Raw genomic sequence first — 17,528 nt, 5'->3', positions numbered from 1 at the left:
CTCTGATTTCCAGCACATCTTTATTTATAAAATATGTCTATTTTTGCTCCTGTCATGCCCGCAAAACCAGCCTTCCTATTTTAGTCATCCCTGCTCTTTATTATTGTTTATGTTGCCCTGAACTCCACGAATAAAGGCTGGAGAATGGGTTTTGTCTTCTGCTGCCATGTGAATTTCAGAAACCACACTAGCCAGTCCTTCCAGACCTTGCTGTTAGGATGGCTTCATCACACTTGCAGATACAACCAGTCCTCACTTGATGGGAACCAGTTGCTGGTGTCTTGTGCCGCTCCTGCGTCAGTGTCATCCTAGCTTTTTAAAACTCTGCTTTTGGCAGAAGCTTAGCAGCCACATCCTTCCCTCACAACACGCCAGCTCCTCTCCTGCTTCCCAAAGAGGCTTCCTCCCCCTTTCCCCCCGTGTCCACTTGTGTGAGTTTCCTGCAGCAGGGAAAGAGCCTAGGCTCATGTGAGGGATGGGGATGTCTCTGGGAGGCTGGCGGCACAAAGGGGGCTGTGGGGAGAGCAGGAGGGAAAACCTCGAGGAGTTTATTGGATCGTGGCCACTAAAGCATAAGCTGGGAGAATATGTACATTTTATATTACGAGGAGCAGTGGGAATGAGCAGGGGTAGAGAGCATGTAGGAGGGGAAAACTGCTTTTCCTCCTGCTTTACGGCATTATTATGGCAATTTATGCAGATGTCTGCTCTGGAAGGAGTATCCCGCACACCCTCAACTCCCAGAACTTTGGAAACCACGCTGCAGAACATGTTTTAGGGTGGGAAGGACCAAGGAAATATTACTGGGTGTCCCAGCTGTGCTGCTTCTGTGCAGAAACTCCCCTGTCACAGTGGTGGAGGGTCAAATCCTCACCAGATTTCATCCTGGTTTAACTCTTCCTGATTATAGGGGTAGTTTTAAAATCCCTTTTGCCCAAAGAATTAAGGCTGACACCATTAAACTCACTGGATCTTTCTTCCCCCTGATCCTGTCTCTTACCTTCTACAACCTCAGGAAGTGCCGAACTCGCTGGTCTGTTTTAAACAAAACAAACAGAGGGATACAGGTCCAAGAGCTAATCCTGGGGAACCCCTGCAGGAATAATGAAAAATGGCAGCAAGGTAAGGCAGCGAGATCCTACAAGCCTCTTCACTGAGGGTGTCCCCCCTCTGCCAGATATCAGGTATGAATCTGTAGGAAACCGGACCACACCAGTTCTGCCAATCACGAAACAACCTAACATTTGGAAGAAGGAGGTTTCTTCGTTTTCCAGCTCAGCTTGGAAATCACAGCAGGGTGCATGTGCCCACCATGGAAGAACTCATCCTGTTCTCTCCCAACCAGGTAGAGAATGACCCAGTTGTAGGGCAGGATTCAGGTCAAGCTCTCAGTCAAGCATGAGACAGAAGCTCACAGAAATGAGGTTTCATCAATTAATCATGGGGCTGGCAGGACTTTTTTCTTCCTTTGAAATAGTTAATGCAGCTTCCATCGCAGACAACTATATGGTGTGAGGGTACTCCAATTCACTTGGATCAGAAGGGCACTGTTCACTGCCACTTTGCAAGTCCTCAGCTCCCAAGAGGAGCTTTCGGGAACTCCTAAGACAAACCTTCAGGTTCAGGCAATGGATGGGGAACTGCCCAGCTGCAGAGCTCAGAGAGTTACAGTGCTTCCTTTCTAAGTGAAGTTGCTGTTCTTCAGCCACAACTTGCAGTGTGAACCCTCTTATTCTGCTCTGCTGCAAAGCAAAACAAGATGACATGAGTGTGGTTGGAAGGTGTGGGAGCTGTATCTACTTTGAAGCAGCTTTATGGCTGCAGAACTGCTACAGGTCCACACTAAATCAACTGCTCTTTCAATGAAGAAAAAATTGTCAGTGCCTTTATACTAATGGAGAAATTGTGTGCAGAGGCGAGGCCTTGGACACTGCCTGGGCTAATGGAGATAATCACTGGATCTGAGCGCTTGGGTGAACCCACCCAGGTCTTATTGATCGTGGGCAGGCACAGACTCAGACCAAGAGGTTACAGGGATGGAACCCAGTGTAAGCTGAACCCCTTTGCCCACCTTCCCTTTTGAAAATTCGAGTCACAGTGCCATGATTTAAAAGACACTGCAGGATGCATGCTTTATTCACAGCTATTCTGTTCTACACTTTTAAAGAACACGTACCTTAAGCACTGGGAAAATCACGAGAATACAAAAGGGAAATAGAAAATTAAAACATGGTGTACTCAGGGAGGTCAGTAAATAGGCATTCAGGACAAACCAGCCCGCAAATCCCCTAAATGAAATGCATTTAATCAAGCCAGTTGTCCTCCTTTCCCTGCAGCACATCTCTTCATGTACCTGCGAGAAACAGCCTGTGTGAGTGCATGAAAGATTTATCAGTCTCGGTCAGGCGTGCGAGCGCAGGTCTGAGCCTGGGCAACCCCACGGCAGCCGCTGTTTGAGCCTCAACCCATCACCCTGGCGTTCCTGCGGCCTTACTGGGAGAAAGGGCCGCTGTGAGCAGCGTGCGGCTGCGGCCCCAGCGGGATTATCCCCTGATTTGTATTCCTCTGGAATGCCTCTCCCGAGCCGCGACTCCCCTTCCCGCCGCTCTCCCGGCGGGGCTGAGGGGAGGAACCATCTCGAAGCCCCTCCGGGGCCGCCTCACGAAGCCCCGCGCAGCGAGGCGGTGCCGGGGCAGCCAGGGGCCGGGGAAAAGGCCGCCGGCGGCTCTGAGGGCAGGGGGGGCAGAGCCTCCCGCCATCGCCCGCCTCCCCCTCAGGCCAGGGGCGGGCAGGGGCGGGGCGCTGGGGCCCCTCCCGCGCTGACGCGGAGGGCGGGGAGGAGGCGGGCCGGGGGAGGGAGGATGGAGCCGCACTGAGGCGAAGCGGGGCTGGGGCGCAGCGCGGGCGGCGGCGGCTCCTCCTCGTCCCCACGGCAGCATGGAGGCGGCCGCGGGAGCGGCGGCAGAGCCGGCGGCATGGGCGGCAGAGCCCTTCGCGGAGCCGGAGCCGGAGGCGGGCTCGGAGGAGCTGGAGACGGGCGGCGCGCTGGACCGCGTCCTGAGGGAGTCGGTCTGCCAGCAGCAGGGCTGGGTCCGCGTCTACGGTGAGGGGCGCCGGGGCGGGGAGCGGCGGAAAACTTCCCGGCCCCAACTTCTTTCTCCCTTTCTTTTTCTCCCTGCGGCCGAAGCTCCCAATTCCCCGCGGCTCCTTGCCTCCCCCCCTCCCCGCCCCGTTCCCGGAGCCCCGGGCTCACCCCGCGCCACGCCTTCCCTCTCCCGAGGTGCAGGATGCTCCGGTGTTGGGATCCGCGTCCGAAGCTTTTGTGTGCCCGCAGTCCCAGGATGTGCGCCCGGGATGCGGGTGCCGGCAGGGCTGAGCGCTCGCGGATCTAATTAGTATTAATGAGCTACTAAAGGCCTGGGAGGTGCTGATACGGTGGGTCCCTGGCCCCAGACTTACTGGTCTGTGTTAGATTGGCACCTTTATAATTTATGAAAAGGATGTTAAAATCTACAGGACGCGGGGTTGTTTCCCCTTCTTTGTCAAACTCTCCCTGGTATGTAACCTTTTAAAATTAGCTTGATTTATGTGGCCGGGGCTCTGGTTTGTTTAGGCTCCCAGCTGAAGTGCAGTCGGATTTAATCTCTCGATCAGCACCTAAATAGTGGAAATTCTGTTTTATCTTTTCCTTGTCTCTGCCTCTTGTTTGTCTTGGTAATCTGATGATAATTACTCCCACGTTTCAGAGTGAAGAGCGCTGCAGGCATTATTTTGTTTTCCCTCCTGTAACAAATTTGATGGTCCAGCCTTGAAAAGGCACCAGTTGTGGTGTGTGCACGTGTTACCTTTGTCTGATATTGTTACTGTTGCCCCGTCCCTGGAAGTGTCCAAGGCCAGGTTGGACAGGGCTTGGAGCAACCTGGGCTAGTGGAAGGCCTCCCTGCCCATGGCAGAGAGGTTGGAACAAAACTGTCTTAAGGTCCCTTCCAACCCAAACCATTCCATGTTTCTATGACTATGCAAACCCTTTAAAAACACTTTTTTTATCGGTACTTTTTAACATCTCTTACGCTGGTGATTGTCCCTTCTGTCTTCTTCCCCTGTCCTGAATCCCAAGGAGATTCTCCACGTTCTTCCTGAGCTGTAAAACTAGAAGCAAATGCTCTCTGTTACTGGTGTCATTGATCTGTTACTTGGTTGTGTTATTCCTGAAACACAGCGATGACATGAGTAAGTTATCTGCAAGAACTCTGCTGCATTTCTTGGCTGATGGCAGGTAATTATTGTGAGTGCCACCAGCCTGAGCCTCCACACATATCAAATGAGGAAGATCAGGCTGCAGGTTTTCTGGAGAGCATGGTCTGTTCAAAGACCTTTGTGTTTATTTTGGAAGCTTGAAAAGCTGGTGCAGTGGGATGAGGTTGTCTGTCTGCTTTCTGTCTGGTGCATCAATGAGCAAAGTTATACTTAGCACAATTAATTGTAATAGAAGTTTGAGATTTTTAGTAGTTTCCACTGTGTTTAGCTTGCTGCTTCTTGCCTAGCTTCCTTTTGTTAAACCCAGCCTAAAGCTGAGACTATAAATGCAGCCTTATGCAAAAACATCTCTCTGCTGTTGTCAAGAAGAGCTCCTTCAGATTGTTTGTTGAGAATACTTTCTAAAGGTAAAATGAGAATGTACTTAAGAAGAGGATGTCTGGCACCAGCCTATCTGATCGTTACCCAAGGCTGTATCTCCCATGAGTGGAAGCAGGAATGTGGTTTCAAAATTAGCCACAGTGAGGAACATTGCTTGTTGATAAAGTCATATGTTGTGATGTGCTTGTAGTTTGACACTAACGTGTAGATAAATGGGAAAGAATTCCCTGTGACAGGGCCCAGCTAGCTCACAGGCTATAAAAATCAGCATACACTTCAAGCACGTAAAAATACATCTCGTAGCCCAAGGACAATAACTAATTATTACTAGTCTGTGTTTAAAAACAACTCGTTATCCCTCTCCCTCATAAAGAATCTGATGTGGTAGTGTCTTCTCTCCTTCCCTGAGAAATTGCAGTCGGATTAGCTAGTATTTGTTTGTTTCCTCCTGCTTATTAGCCTTTTTCTTTCTTGCATGAGCACATCTGGAGAAGTTTGCGGACAATGAATCAAGCTGAAACTGTGCCATGTTTGTGCACAGCTAAATATGGGTTACAAACCTCTGAGTGACAAGTGTTATTCATAGGATTAAAAGTAAAGCCTTGCACAGTTGTTTGAGGAACCACAGCAGCATAGCGAAAGAAAACAGGAGCAGAAAGCTTAGCCTTATTGTCTGTATTGTCTGATAAACAATGAGAACACTAACACTAATTATTTCACCATGAATGGCTGGGGGAGGGAAGGAATATCGAACACATGAAAAGTGGAGAAGCATTTTCTGGTATGGCAAGAAATACAGCTTTTGATGTCACTGCATTTCTTTTCCACGTGTGTCTGCGAACGTGAACCGCTGTGTGGGGGAGTTGTTCCAGATGAAAGGTGACTGTCTGAAAAGTGCCCCTAGTAGTGGAAACATGTATTTTAAAGGAAAAGAGCTCAGCAGCCACTTAAAGACAGACGGCTGTTTATTTCTGTGCATCTCTGCTTGGTGTTGGTGTGCCATCCACTTTGTCCAAAGGGGTAATTACTGCCACGAGGGGAGCTGGTCTGGTTGCAGAGCCTGTAAAACTTCATCTGTTAGCACAGAGAAAAGAATTTAGCAGTAAAGTCCCATCCTTGCTGGTCTCTGCGGCTTGCCAGCAGTATGACAGTGATGCGAATACAGTAGGACTTTACAATGTCTGGGATGTGATTTCAGTGTGACACTGAGGTCTTGTCTGACTTCACTATGAGATCTGTAAATCACAGTCTGGCTATTTTTGCATTTCCTGCCTTAGCTGCACTAGTTCCAAGGGTGGCTGTTTCATTCTGTGTTCTGGAGGTTCAGCAGATTCTGCTGAAGGGAATTAGCCAGGACATTATCATGGAAATACAGTTTCCTCACCCAAGGACAGAGTTTGAAATAGAATTAGTTTCCTCTAACCTGATGTTTGAATAGTGGACAGGAGCAGCAGATTTGCTTGTCAGAGTGATAGGTTTAATTGCTCGTGAAACACAAATCATGTGAGTGCTGTTAGATGATGTTTCCAAGAACTGGTTTTGACACACAACTAATGTTTCTGTAAAATATGTATCGACATGTGTTCTGGGTGACGGCTTCCATTCAGACTCCTGGCATGTGTGCAAGGGATAGGAGAGGGGAGGTGTCTTGCCTGGATTAATGCTATGATTTTTTTTTTTTTTTTTTTTTCTCTGTAAAGCTGATAACTGACTTTCGAAAGCATCCACCCATGTTTCAAGGTCTTTTTCTCTGCTCTTTGAAACAGGTTTTGTGAGGAGGAGGCAGGGCAATAACTGAATAGACAGCATTTTCAGTGCTAACTGTGAAAACAGAGCAATTACATTGCCTGGTGTGGCTGACTGAACATCCATGGATTTTGCAGGAATGAATTCTAAAGCCAGCATAACAGCATTGGTGTTAAATGTTGCATGTGATGGGGGCAGAATCGGTTTTTGCCTGAGGTACAGTCTGTGTCTAAACAGGTTGCAAACTTCTGTGACGGGGTTGTCAGATTCATTGATAATGTACCTGCTCTAAGCTCACTGCAAACGCTCCTGTGCTAAAATTGCAAAAGAAGAGTTGCTGAGATATGTAAAAAATAGCACAGGGAAGAGTCTGTTCTTGAATGCTCATCCTGCAAACAGACATCGTTGCTCTGGGGCCTTATCTGGACTGGGAAATGTCTTTCTCTTTTAGCAGCAGTGCTAAAAGACGATGGTAGTTGTACAAACTCGCGTGCAGATAGGATGTGGACTCTTTCATCACCTCGGCCTCTAATCCTGCGGGCTGTCTGGAGGCATTCCTCACTGCTGCAATGACCCTGCTCGCCCCTCTTTCTCCTGGCAGAAGGAGAAGGCTCTTCAAGCACGGGCTAGAAGGGCTCCGTGCCTTTCCATGGATATCGATCTGCAGACAGAGCTGCACTGGCTCCGACTCCAGAAAAAGCCCTAGACCCTGTGCAACCAGACAGAAACATCTCTTGGCTGCCTCAAACCTGAGTTCCAGGCTTTGAAGTATTGGCCTTCAGAAAATACCAGGCTCGAGCTCAGGACTGAAGCCACGGTAATGTACGTAATGTCACGCAGAGATTAAAAAATAGCTGTGGCTTGGGCACTGAGCAGAAGCATCTCCTAATCATGTGAAATTCAGTTCAAAAGCCCCATTTCTGTGAGTTATCCATCCCAGCAGTTCATTATCTGCCTTGCTCAACTCTTTTGTATCAATGATCTCAACTCTGTTCTGAGGGATTTCTGGTTCTTTACAGCCTGCCTCGCTATGACTTTGCAAGTAGCTTTATATCTACCTTTTCTTTTTATATTCTTGTTTTATTCCACTGTTTGCAGTCATAGCTGAAAATGCAAAGATTATCCATTTCCAAACCATCTTGCTCTGGATGAGTACCAACAGGCTTTGGGAACGAGCAGCATCTTGCTGTCAGCAGATCCTTTCCTTCCAGCCCTGCTCGTGCTGCTGGCCGGCTTTTTCCAAGCTGTGCACGCCGGGATGGGGACTGTGAGCCGCGACCCTCCCTGCCCAGGGTCCCGCCTGCCCCCCGGCCTCCACCCGAGCCCGAGGAGGTCCCACCAGGTGGCGGCATCTTCATTGCGGTGCTGCAGGACCTGCCGAGGATGCCCGAAACACGCGGGGGGATCCCGTCCTCTCCGCTCCCAAGCCTTACCGCTCATCTCCACCAGCTCGCTTACCAAGTACTCCGGAGGCCGTCTGACAAGGGGGAGGTGGGAGCGGTGTCATTAACGTAAAAACCAAAAAAAGCCTCGCAGCCAGGCAGTCTGATAGGTGAGGTGGCTGTTAGCGAGGGTCTTCTCCTCCTCGAGACGCGTGCAGATAGCTGGGCTGGGGGTTGTGTACTGCTGCCTTTCTGAGTGTGTATGGAGCTGCAGTTCCGTGCAGGAGAACATTTGCTCTGAGGAAAGACTTAGTGGGAGATAAGAGGAAGGTGTGGCTGAGACCCTTGGAAAGCTGAAAGGCAGCTGGAGAGCTGCACGGTGCCTTGTGCAGCCAGTCTTGTGTTGGAAAGGAGGGAAGGTCAGTGTTCACGAGCGTTTCTGCCCCTTCTGATCAAGAGGTTTATTTTTAACTTGCCCAGAAAGCTGGTGCAAAAGCAGGCTTGGAAGATAAACCTTGTTGGGCCGGGAAATGTCATTTCCTGAGTATTTGGACAATGCCTGTTGTGGTGATATTTGACCTTATTGTAGCCTTCAGGTACGGAATGAGGGACAGACATTGAATACCGTTTGTTAGTTTTGTTGAGCTGATAAGTAACAATGGTTTTTAGTTGGAGCTCCATTGAAAAAGGCAGAGTTTAATCAAAACCAAGGTTTTAAGTGACTGCATTTGCTAGAGATGAAAAACAGTTGAGTGTGCTGTGTGGGCAGAGATGCTGCTTTCCCGTGTCAGCCAGCAGCAGGGAATATCGAAAGATGAGTGAAAGGGCTCTAACAGGTGATCTGCTCATGCCTGCTCTATGACAGCTCCTCCAATAGCCCCTTTTCGGCTCCGGAGAATTCTTCCAAGCCTGCAGGGGGTGAATTACGGATCCTCTGTGCTCATTTTCCTGTGCATTGGCAGAGGTGACTTGGAGTGGAGCTGAGGGCTGGGCACAGCCTGTTTTCTCCTTGGTTGCTTTACTCCAAAATCTTACTGCAGAATCAGCCCTTTGACATTAAAACTGTTTGCCTTTCCTCTTTTTAAAGAACATTGATAGGAATTTATGCATAAATGAAGGTTTAATTTTTTTTTTTTTTAGGAGTTTTTAGCTGGACTCCTTCAGCTGGCTGTGTTGTTGCAAATGTTGCCTAGGTTACTAATTTATTAAGTCACTTAAATATTTGGAGGCATCAACAATACTAGAGTATGCAGGGGAAAATGAGGATTACATTATTTTGAAACACTGGTTTCCTGACTCCTGTATTTCAGTCACACAATTTATCTCTGGCTGAACATTTTCATGTGGTGCTGTTTCCTATTTTTAAACAATAGGGGAAAAAAAAAGGAAGATAAGAAGAGCATAACTGTGCCCTGTTGACTTATTATGAGATCACGGATTCCTTTTAACTGATATTTATAGATTTTTATAAAAAATAGCTCAGACTTCAGTGTTTTCTGACATAGATGCCTCTTTAGCCTCAGGGTCAGAAGTTAAGCTGTCATCTGAATTCTTTCGAAATCCTCTCTGAAGACACATAGTAATCTTGGAAATACAAATTGTATCTGCAAGGAAAGTAACCAAGTGAAAAGAAATATTGCTGCATTTTGGTTTGTAAAATTCTCACAAAGCCCTTTGTGTGTTTTGACACCATCGTATCTCAGAAAGCCTTTATAAAAGTGATCAGGAGGCAACAGCATTTGTTAATTCTCTTTAATAGGGTTTCAAAAGGTCACAAAACTGTAGAAAGGCTCTTCTCCAAAAGTCGGGATTATTTTTAATTGTAAAGCAAATTGGAGCAGTGCAAGTAATGAGCTCTTGGAGGTGGAGGGGTCTTTGCACTTAAGTAAATGTAAAACCGAGTCCTAGATTTAGATCCTTTATTATCTAAAGGGATTTTTTTTTTTTTTTTTTTTTCCGACTGGGAATACCCCATTAGAAATTAGCTCTTACACTGCAAGCACTGGCAGGCACTTAGTTAAACACATTAATTCTGCAAACTGTGGGAAAAGGACACCCATTTCAGCAGATGTGCGATGCGCCTGGTGTAGATTTGCATAAGAATGCATATGCTTCTCTGTGAGTTTCTGGCTTGATTAAAACTTGCCGGCACCTTTTCTCTTCCTCTAGCGCTGTGTCTGCATTCTTGGATATTAATGGTTTAATTGAAAATACCCCGTTTTGTTCTGTCTTAAGCTAATTCGTTGTATTTACACAGTACTGCGCTGTAGATGCGCTTGGTGCCGTATAGACAGAGGCTGCTTTGCTTGTCTTTTGGAATTTGTAGCCAGGATCAGAGAATAAAGGATACAGTAAACATGAAAAATGGCAAATGTGTTTGAAAGTGGATGGAGGATTACACGGTGGAGTATCAGGAGCTGGGAGGGGATTGTGTGCATTCAGTCCTGGCTTCCAAGGAGGTGCGGGAATGGAAATCGGTACTGTGGTGAGAAGAAGAGAAGTGTTGAGGAATCTGTGACTAAAAATGATCTCAGACTTAATCCCTCCCAGTGTTAGGCTTTCACAGTAACAGTCCAAGAGATGCAGCAGAACCTCTTCACCTCAGTCCTGTTCTCAATCTGGATGGCACGGAAATTCCTGCAGGTAGACCGTAGATACGGTAGCATTCAGTCAGAAAACTTTCTTAACTCTGCTGGCAGGGAATTGAAGCAGGGTACTGGGAGGCAGGACATGGAAAAAGAGGAGGATTACTTGGATTTTGACGTGAAATTTCCAACAAGGAGACAAAACTTTCCAGGAATAAGCATTTTGTGTCCATTGTATCCATGTGTAACAAATATTGGATGCCCACTACCACCTTCTAGGGCTGCAGAAGGAGCTGTTTTGTGACAGGACTGTTTTTAGGGCCTTCTTGGCATGAAGGAGTCAAAGACAATTTAGTGATATTCCAGACAAGGCTTAATGCTCAAGGAATGCAGGTCTGGAGCCGTGCTGCCCCGGGTCTCCTGCTGGCAATGGCTTTGTGGAAGCCTGGTAGCCAGCAGAGCGCTTTGGGGTTGGCCAGCACCTGAGGGAGCATCATATCTTGCCAGCTGAGTTAGCGTTGCCTGCATGCAGCCCCTCTAGCTTTGTCCTTTCATCAGCTGCAAGGTGTTCTGTGCTGTGGGAGTGAGAAGGAAAGGGAGGAAACGCTCTTAAAGCAGCGGCGTCTGTGGGACAGGTACCAGATGGCAGTGGGCCAAACTGCACCACCAGCAGCTTCCTGCTCTCCTGAGAGAGCACTGGTGTTCCCCAGCTCTGGAATAGCAGTCTTTAGGGCTAGGCTGAGTAGCTTGGAAAGCCTGGAAATTTATGACACATTGGCTTTTTGGGAGATCCCTCACGGAAGGACTTGAAGTTACAGCATGGAATATAACAACATAACTACACTTCTCTTCTTGGGATACACACCATCCTTTGCCAGGAAGGGCTTTGAGGAAATGCAGGTGGGTTTGGCACTTCTGGGGGGATTTCTACTCCATGTTTGATACTTGCATGACAGAGTTAAAGGCCTGCTTGCTTTCTTCAGGATCTCATTACTTGAGTCAGTGGATTGGCTTGAGATAAGTGGAGGTAATTCACACCCTCATTTAGCTGACTCTTTAGTGCACTGATACTGGCCTCAACAAGATAGGGGACAGATGCTGCACTACTCAGCACAGCGTGTGCTGTGAGGGTTCCAGGAAAATCTGTGCAAACCAGCAGTGGCTGGGAGGGCTGAATGCAGTCCTTGAATCTCACTTAGAAATTAAATGATCGCTTTGCTTCAGTTTTCTGTTCCATTTTGTCCTGACAAATGGTGACTGCTTTATTAACAATTCCATCAGGGTTAAAGGAGGAAGGATCAGTTTCACTTACTTGCACCATTCATTGCCTTGCTGTGTGAGTGCATCCAAAGCATTAACGGTTTTATTTGAGAGGGCTGCTCTGAGCTGAGAAGGTGAGGAAATGAGGCACAAATAGGTCAGATAACTTGTTCAAGGACATACAAGAAACTTGGCAACAGAAGCCAGATCTCCTGAGACGCCTACAGTGCTTTGCTTGCATGCCTTGGGTTGCACTGCTTTGTGTTTGGGGTGCCTCTAAGCCTGCTGTTTTACTTGGATGCTATGTAACTATTAATAATCTTCTCAAATACCCTATTAGCTGTCAGATCTGTAGGTCAGCAGGGCAAGATGCTCTCAGAGCGGGGGGACTTTTATTCAGGTGATGACATCTGCTTTCTCCTTCTATTCCTTCTTTTTTTTTTTTTTTTTTTTTACTCCCCAAAAAGCCAAAGGTAAAGTTTTGTTGACCTTCAAGATGGAATAAACTTGTCTCGTTACAGTGATAGCAGGCTGGACCACTGGTATGAAGATGTTTGGATAGCCAGCTTAGCTCATTAGCTTTTCTTCATTTTTGAGCAGGGCTGGGTGGTGCCTAAATCATTAATTTTGGGTAGGTAACTCTTCACTGCTGACTGGGGGAGGAAAATAGAGCACAGATCAAAACTGGAAAACCAAAGAACAGTGATTAAACTGCTTGGAGCTCCAACATCCTTCCCGTGGCGTATGAGACCCGGTGCCAGCGTGTAACACAACTTTGGCTGGCTTTGCCGACACTTGACTGATCCATCGTGGTTTTCCATGCTAGCTAGGGATTTTATCTTAGGAGTACAGTGCACTGCAGGCAAGAAGAGGAGACAAAAAGCTTCCTGAGAAGATGCTTTTTTACATTCTGAGGTTATACCTCAGGCTGCACAGACAAGCTGCTGCCTTCCCTGCGTTTCCTACTTGCTTAAATATACTGGAACACGTACATCATGCACCCAAAGCACAATGTGCTCACACTTGCTAGGAAATCATTAGACTTCCTCATCAAATAATACTGAGTATTTCCTATTTTGAGGTATGCTTCTGTAATTATTTTCCATCTTTTTTTTTTGTTCAGGATGGTGGGTAGTTGATAGGTATCCTGGGAAGTAAGAAGTCAGGAAAGAAACCAACACCCTTCTAAACCCGGCTTGAGAAGATTTATCTTCTAAATGGCATTGGCTTATGGGGTCCCTTTCTCTCTTGCTCTCTGGCAGCACTTGCTGAGGATGTCAGTGAGGTGTGGGGTGATTGATTACCCTGTTGAATGGATTTCATGGGGTCCTTCCTTAACTCCTTCCATTAGCTAAGGCCTTGCTCACTAAAGTTTTCAAATAGCCTCAACTCCCTAGAGATAATGAGTTTTATATCCCATATAGTGAAGTAGCAGAAAAAGTTTTATGGTCTTGCCATAAATATTTATGTCAGTTTTCTTTCACATACCCTTGGCAGGGGACTCCTCTGCTTAAAGAAGATCCTGTAGTTGTTCATGTCAAATTCTGTAAGTACTGTCAGAGCAGTGTGAACCGAGGCCATTTCTAACTCAACTCTCCTCATTTTGATTCCAGTGGTTGCTAATTTCTTAATTTATAGCCATTAAATCATTATAACCATTAAATCAAATTAGGAAGAAAGCCTCTTTTATTTTGTTGTCAGCCTAGACAAGCTTTACAGACGGAAGTTAAGCATTTTCCGCTCTAATTTCTTTTTTTTTTTTTTTTTTTTTTGAACTTACTATTAGGGAAGTCAGGAATGTGAAGTAAATGGCCTCTGTTTGCAGAAATGATGAATGTGTAGGATAAAAGGAGGGACGATAAGAAGGAAACAAATATTTTTTTTATTCCAGACCAGTACTGGAAATGGGGAATTTGCATGTTGTAAAAGTAAAAATATGTCTGAAACTTTGCTGGAAAAAAAATTTGAGAGGAATGCAGTAATAATAGTTAAAAACCTAAGTGGTATGAAAGGGCATTAATCTTTCCAATTCTGGAACAACTTGCTTTCTGCTATTTTATTTTGTCAGAATACATTGCTTTTTCTGTGTTAAAAACCAGAGAAGGGTGAAAATACAAAACTGTCTGAAAATGCAGTATGGCTGTCAATGATAAATATATGTTGAAATATATGAAATATATGTTTGCTGTAAGAGCAGCGTTCACCTGAATCACCATGTCTCAAATTTTTCTGGATCCCCAGTTCATCGGGGTGTTTTGCTAATTCTCTCAAATTGTACATTTTTGGTAATTTGGGTTTAATGGCTCTCTTGGCACCTTTAACCTGCTGCTTATACATAATGGTGATACAATACTGGTCATGTGTAATTATTACATATGTGAGCCAGTAATCAACCGTGAATTATACATAAGCAACTAGAAGGAGGCTTTCTCTTTAGTCCTATATTTTGACTTACACATTTTGTTAAAAACAGAGTATAATCCCTGTCTATATGAAGAATTTGAAGTGCAGTAGCTGTTAGTATCAAGAGGCAGTGGCCCAAATCTCTTCTCAGAATGTGCTGGAAACCAGACAGCCTGGGACACAGCAAGTGCTCTGGTAGGGGTTAAGGTAGTTTCCCCTATGAGCAGGTAGGTGTTCCTATAAACAAGTGCCAAGAATTAAATCAAGCTGCTGCTTCTGTGCTGAGAAACTACTTGCTCTGATTACAGGTTATATTAGCTTTGATGTTTCACTAGTTCTGGGGAAAAAAAGGGCTGAGTGGACTGCTGGGCCCTAGTTTTCTGTGTGTTCAGGCTGCTGACCTTTTCCAGCCATCTCTGCGGGATGACCACAGGTATCTGCTGGCCAGGCCATGAGATCCCTTGGCTGACATATCCATCCCATTGTAAAACATCACCACCACATCTGTTTGCAGATCAGTCTCTACCTGGATGGCACTAAAAAAGCTTTGGGATGAATCTCAAATGAAAGCTGTGGTGACAGAGGGGTGTTGGGAGGTTGATCCCCAACAACATAAATCTTTGCTGTCAAGACTGCTATTGTTGTTGATGGAGTTCAGAAGGGTTATCACGAGTTCAGTCTAAAAAGCATGCAATTAAGTTTAAAACTTAGAGTAGCTTTGCAGGAGACTTACAAAGGAAAAGCTGTAGTGTATCACCTGGGGTGTACTTAATCTGTTTCATCAGTTTACCAGTTGAGATGTTCTAGCTGTACTTTTGATTTCCATTTATAATAACCACTCAATTCTATAGCTGACACAGTATCCCTCCCTGCTTTGTTACCAGACTTTATTGATGTGGCTTCTTTGTGACCTACTTTCACCGCTTTAAGGTTGCTTTTTTCATTCTCTTCCAAAAGGAAGTGCCTTCCATGGGAGATGTTGGAGGCTCACTAGCCAGTTTTTAATACTGGTAGATGAAAACTTGGACCAGCCCGAGTGCCCTTCTGCTTACACCCAGGGTAGATGTCATGACTGACCCCTGGGTGCTTTCCTTACTAAGTTCTGTTGCTAACCATTTTGGGACCCTGGAGGTGGGTATTGTGGAGAATGAGAGAAGGAAATGCCTGTATTTTCTTGGAAGTCTCATTACTCATGATGGAACTGGCTAGCCCTGTGACTCTTGAGGGCATTGAGTTGGCCTCTTGTCCTTGCAGTATGTCATGTGCTTATTACTTAAGCACTTGCACAGCTGGAGGAAGCAACGTCCCAGTTCTTATTCCTTTTACTCATGCCGAGGTGTTGTTCTTCATTTGTGTTGTTCCTTGTGGCTTTCTCTGCTGGTGATCCAGTTTGAGGCTGAGCTGTTATCTCTCTTCAATTAGTGGTGCCTTTGCTTTTTATCTGGGACAGGAGGTGTGTGTTTACTTCTTTGTGGGGACACTTAAAAACAGTTAGTGTGATGCAGATGTGCAGTTTTCAGCAGATACATAACATTTAGCTAAGTCGTATGGGGGGATTAATGCCTCATTGGGAAAAAATAATTCACTCGTGTAATTTCACAAAGTGGATGTAGCATTTGTAATCATCATCTTGTAAAACTGGCTGCTTTTCCCCCTGCTCCATTTCACTTGGGTGTCAAGTTGGTATAAACGCTGGTTACCCAAAAGAAAAATCTACTCCAGTCCTTTTTCTGGAACCTTGGTGGCTTTCTGGTTTCCAGCAAAAAGTAGCCAGATTTGTGTGTGTGTGTGCCTCTGTTATAAAATGAGCATGCTATTAATTTTAACTGCACAGTTTCTGCTTGGAACAGCAATTCAAACTGTGAGGGAAATTGGTTTTGTGTGTGTTGATGTCGAAGGAATTTCAACAAAGGTGCCATTCGCCTCCTGTTAGGGTCTGGAGTTGGACTTGTCCTTGTTCCTCTGGGGTTGGGTGCACAGTGCCCTTAACCCTCTTAGGAAAACCTTTACCAGAAGGAGGACAGAGAACTGGAACTACAAGAGATGCTCAGCGGTGCTGCAGGTAGCAAGGTGTTGGAGGAGAAACTTGTAGCCCACTGTTGTAAGTCACAGTGCTCACTGCCTCCCCTGTCGCCTTGCGTCTATAACCGGCTGTGGGCTTGTGTGCTGGGATAAACATGAGGTGGAGTTAGGCTTGTAAATGGAGTGCTGGAAGAGTCTGGGGGCTAAAAATACAGCTGAAAGTAGCTGCAGTGGAGTCATTTGCCTCAAAAGGCAACTTCTGGCGGTGGGCTGAGCATTACCAGGGCTCTGAGGTTAAAGGAGCTGTGTGTGATTGGGGAGAAAATGCAGAATTCAGCAGGCGTGGGGATGCCAGCTGCAGCGAGGTGCCAAGCTGAGTGACCCAGTGGTTTTCTGGGTACACCAGCTATTTCTCCGTGTTTCCTGCCAGCAGGATGCTGGGTGAAAGCGGGGTGGTGCTGTTTTTGTTGGAAGCAAGCTTGGTACAAGAGGCCATGCTAGTCCAGAGGCATTGCATGTGAAAGCTGTTAGTGGTTTGCAGCTTTTTAGGATGTTCTTTTTGTCTGGTTGAAATATCCAGCAAAGCCAGTGAAACATCAACACCCATGAGGGATAGCTACTGAGTTTCATACCTTGTTTTTTTTTTAAATCTTTCCCTTCATCAGCATACAGGAAACAATGAATGCAAATCTATTCCCCAGCACGTGCAGATATGCATTTGTTGCTTGGAAGCTGAGCTGGGCAGGAGCTCTGAATTACCAGCATCTGATTCCAGAGCTTTGACAATCTGCAATCTCCTTAATATTCTGATGAGCCACCGTGGGTATTATTCCTCTGTGGTTTTTTTCACTTTTTTATTCTTGAAGCTCATATTGCAATCTGAATGCTGTTGGTTTAGGATTAAAAGAGATGCTGGCTGGCTCTATGCTTTGCACAATTTTCCTGTGACAGCAGAAAGAGGGAGAGTGGATAGTATGATTCTCTTTCCTCCACAGTAGTACAAATGAAGCCTGAATTAGAAACAGCTTTTAAAATTGAAGTGTTATCTGCTGTTCATAATTGTGTCTCTAATATTATGAGTACCAAGGTACATGTATTATTCATGCAAGGAAGAAATCCTCAGGAAGTTTTCTTGGGGAATCACAGCGCTTCCAAGGAAAAACTTTCTGTCTCTACAGACACTTAGCAACTCTGCTCTGGATTCTCTGGCAAGAGTATTATTCCAGTTACAGCTTATCTTTAGAAATAACTGCAGATTAATTTTAAAATACATGTGTCTTTTAAAATGTAGCTTGCTTACCCCAATGGCAATTAGATTCATCTTAGTGGTAATGTAAATCTAGAGTAGCTCTCCAGCCTAAGGGCTGGCCATTTTACTGTCCAGCTGTTTTCCAAATGATTTATTTCATTTTCCCCCTCGGTTTCTTTGCCTCACCCCTCAGCTTCACTCTTGCTGCTCGCTGTACAGTGAGGGAAGAACAGCTGCACTTAG

At 45.8% G+C, this 17,528-nt stretch overlaps 1 protein-coding gene and 1 long non-coding RNA gene across 4 annotated transcripts in view; one reads left to right on the top strand and one right to left on the bottom strand.

The window, feature by feature from the left end:
• Positions 1-6: 6 nt before the first annotated feature.
• Positions 7-2,725, bottom strand: LOC125330464. Its single transcript, XR_007205548.1, has 2 exons — positions 2,354-2,725; positions 7-1,742 (listed from the first exon to the last, which is right to left on the bottom strand). It is a non-coding gene; the product is annotated as an uncharacterized LOC125330464 (long non-coding RNA).
• Positions 2,726-2,880: 155 nt separating this feature from the next.
• The window catches only part of RASAL2 (RAS protein activator like 2), a 166,200-nt gene continuing 151,552 nt past the window's right edge, over positions 2,881-17,528 (top strand). For 2 of the 3 annotated variants that reach the window (XM_048312415.1, XM_048312414.1), the window contains exon 1: positions 2,882-3,103. In XM_048312415.1, coding sequence (XP_048168372.1) covers positions 2,938-3,103 — 166 coding nt within the window. In that variant the 5' untranslated portion in view covers positions 2,882-2,937. Of the gene's footprint in view, positions 3,104-17,528 lie in introns of all 3 variants that reach the window. The other variant, XM_048312412.1, reaches the window with a different exon arrangement.

Source organism: Corvus hawaiiensis, chromosome 9, assembly GCF_020740725.1.
Source record: "Corvus hawaiiensis isolate bCorHaw1 chromosome 9, bCorHaw1.pri.cur, whole genome shotgun sequence".
Taxonomy (NCBI): Eukaryota; Metazoa; Chordata; class Aves; order Passeriformes; family Corvidae; genus Corvus; species Corvus hawaiiensis.
This window is presented reverse-complemented; position numbering and strand designations above follow the sequence as displayed.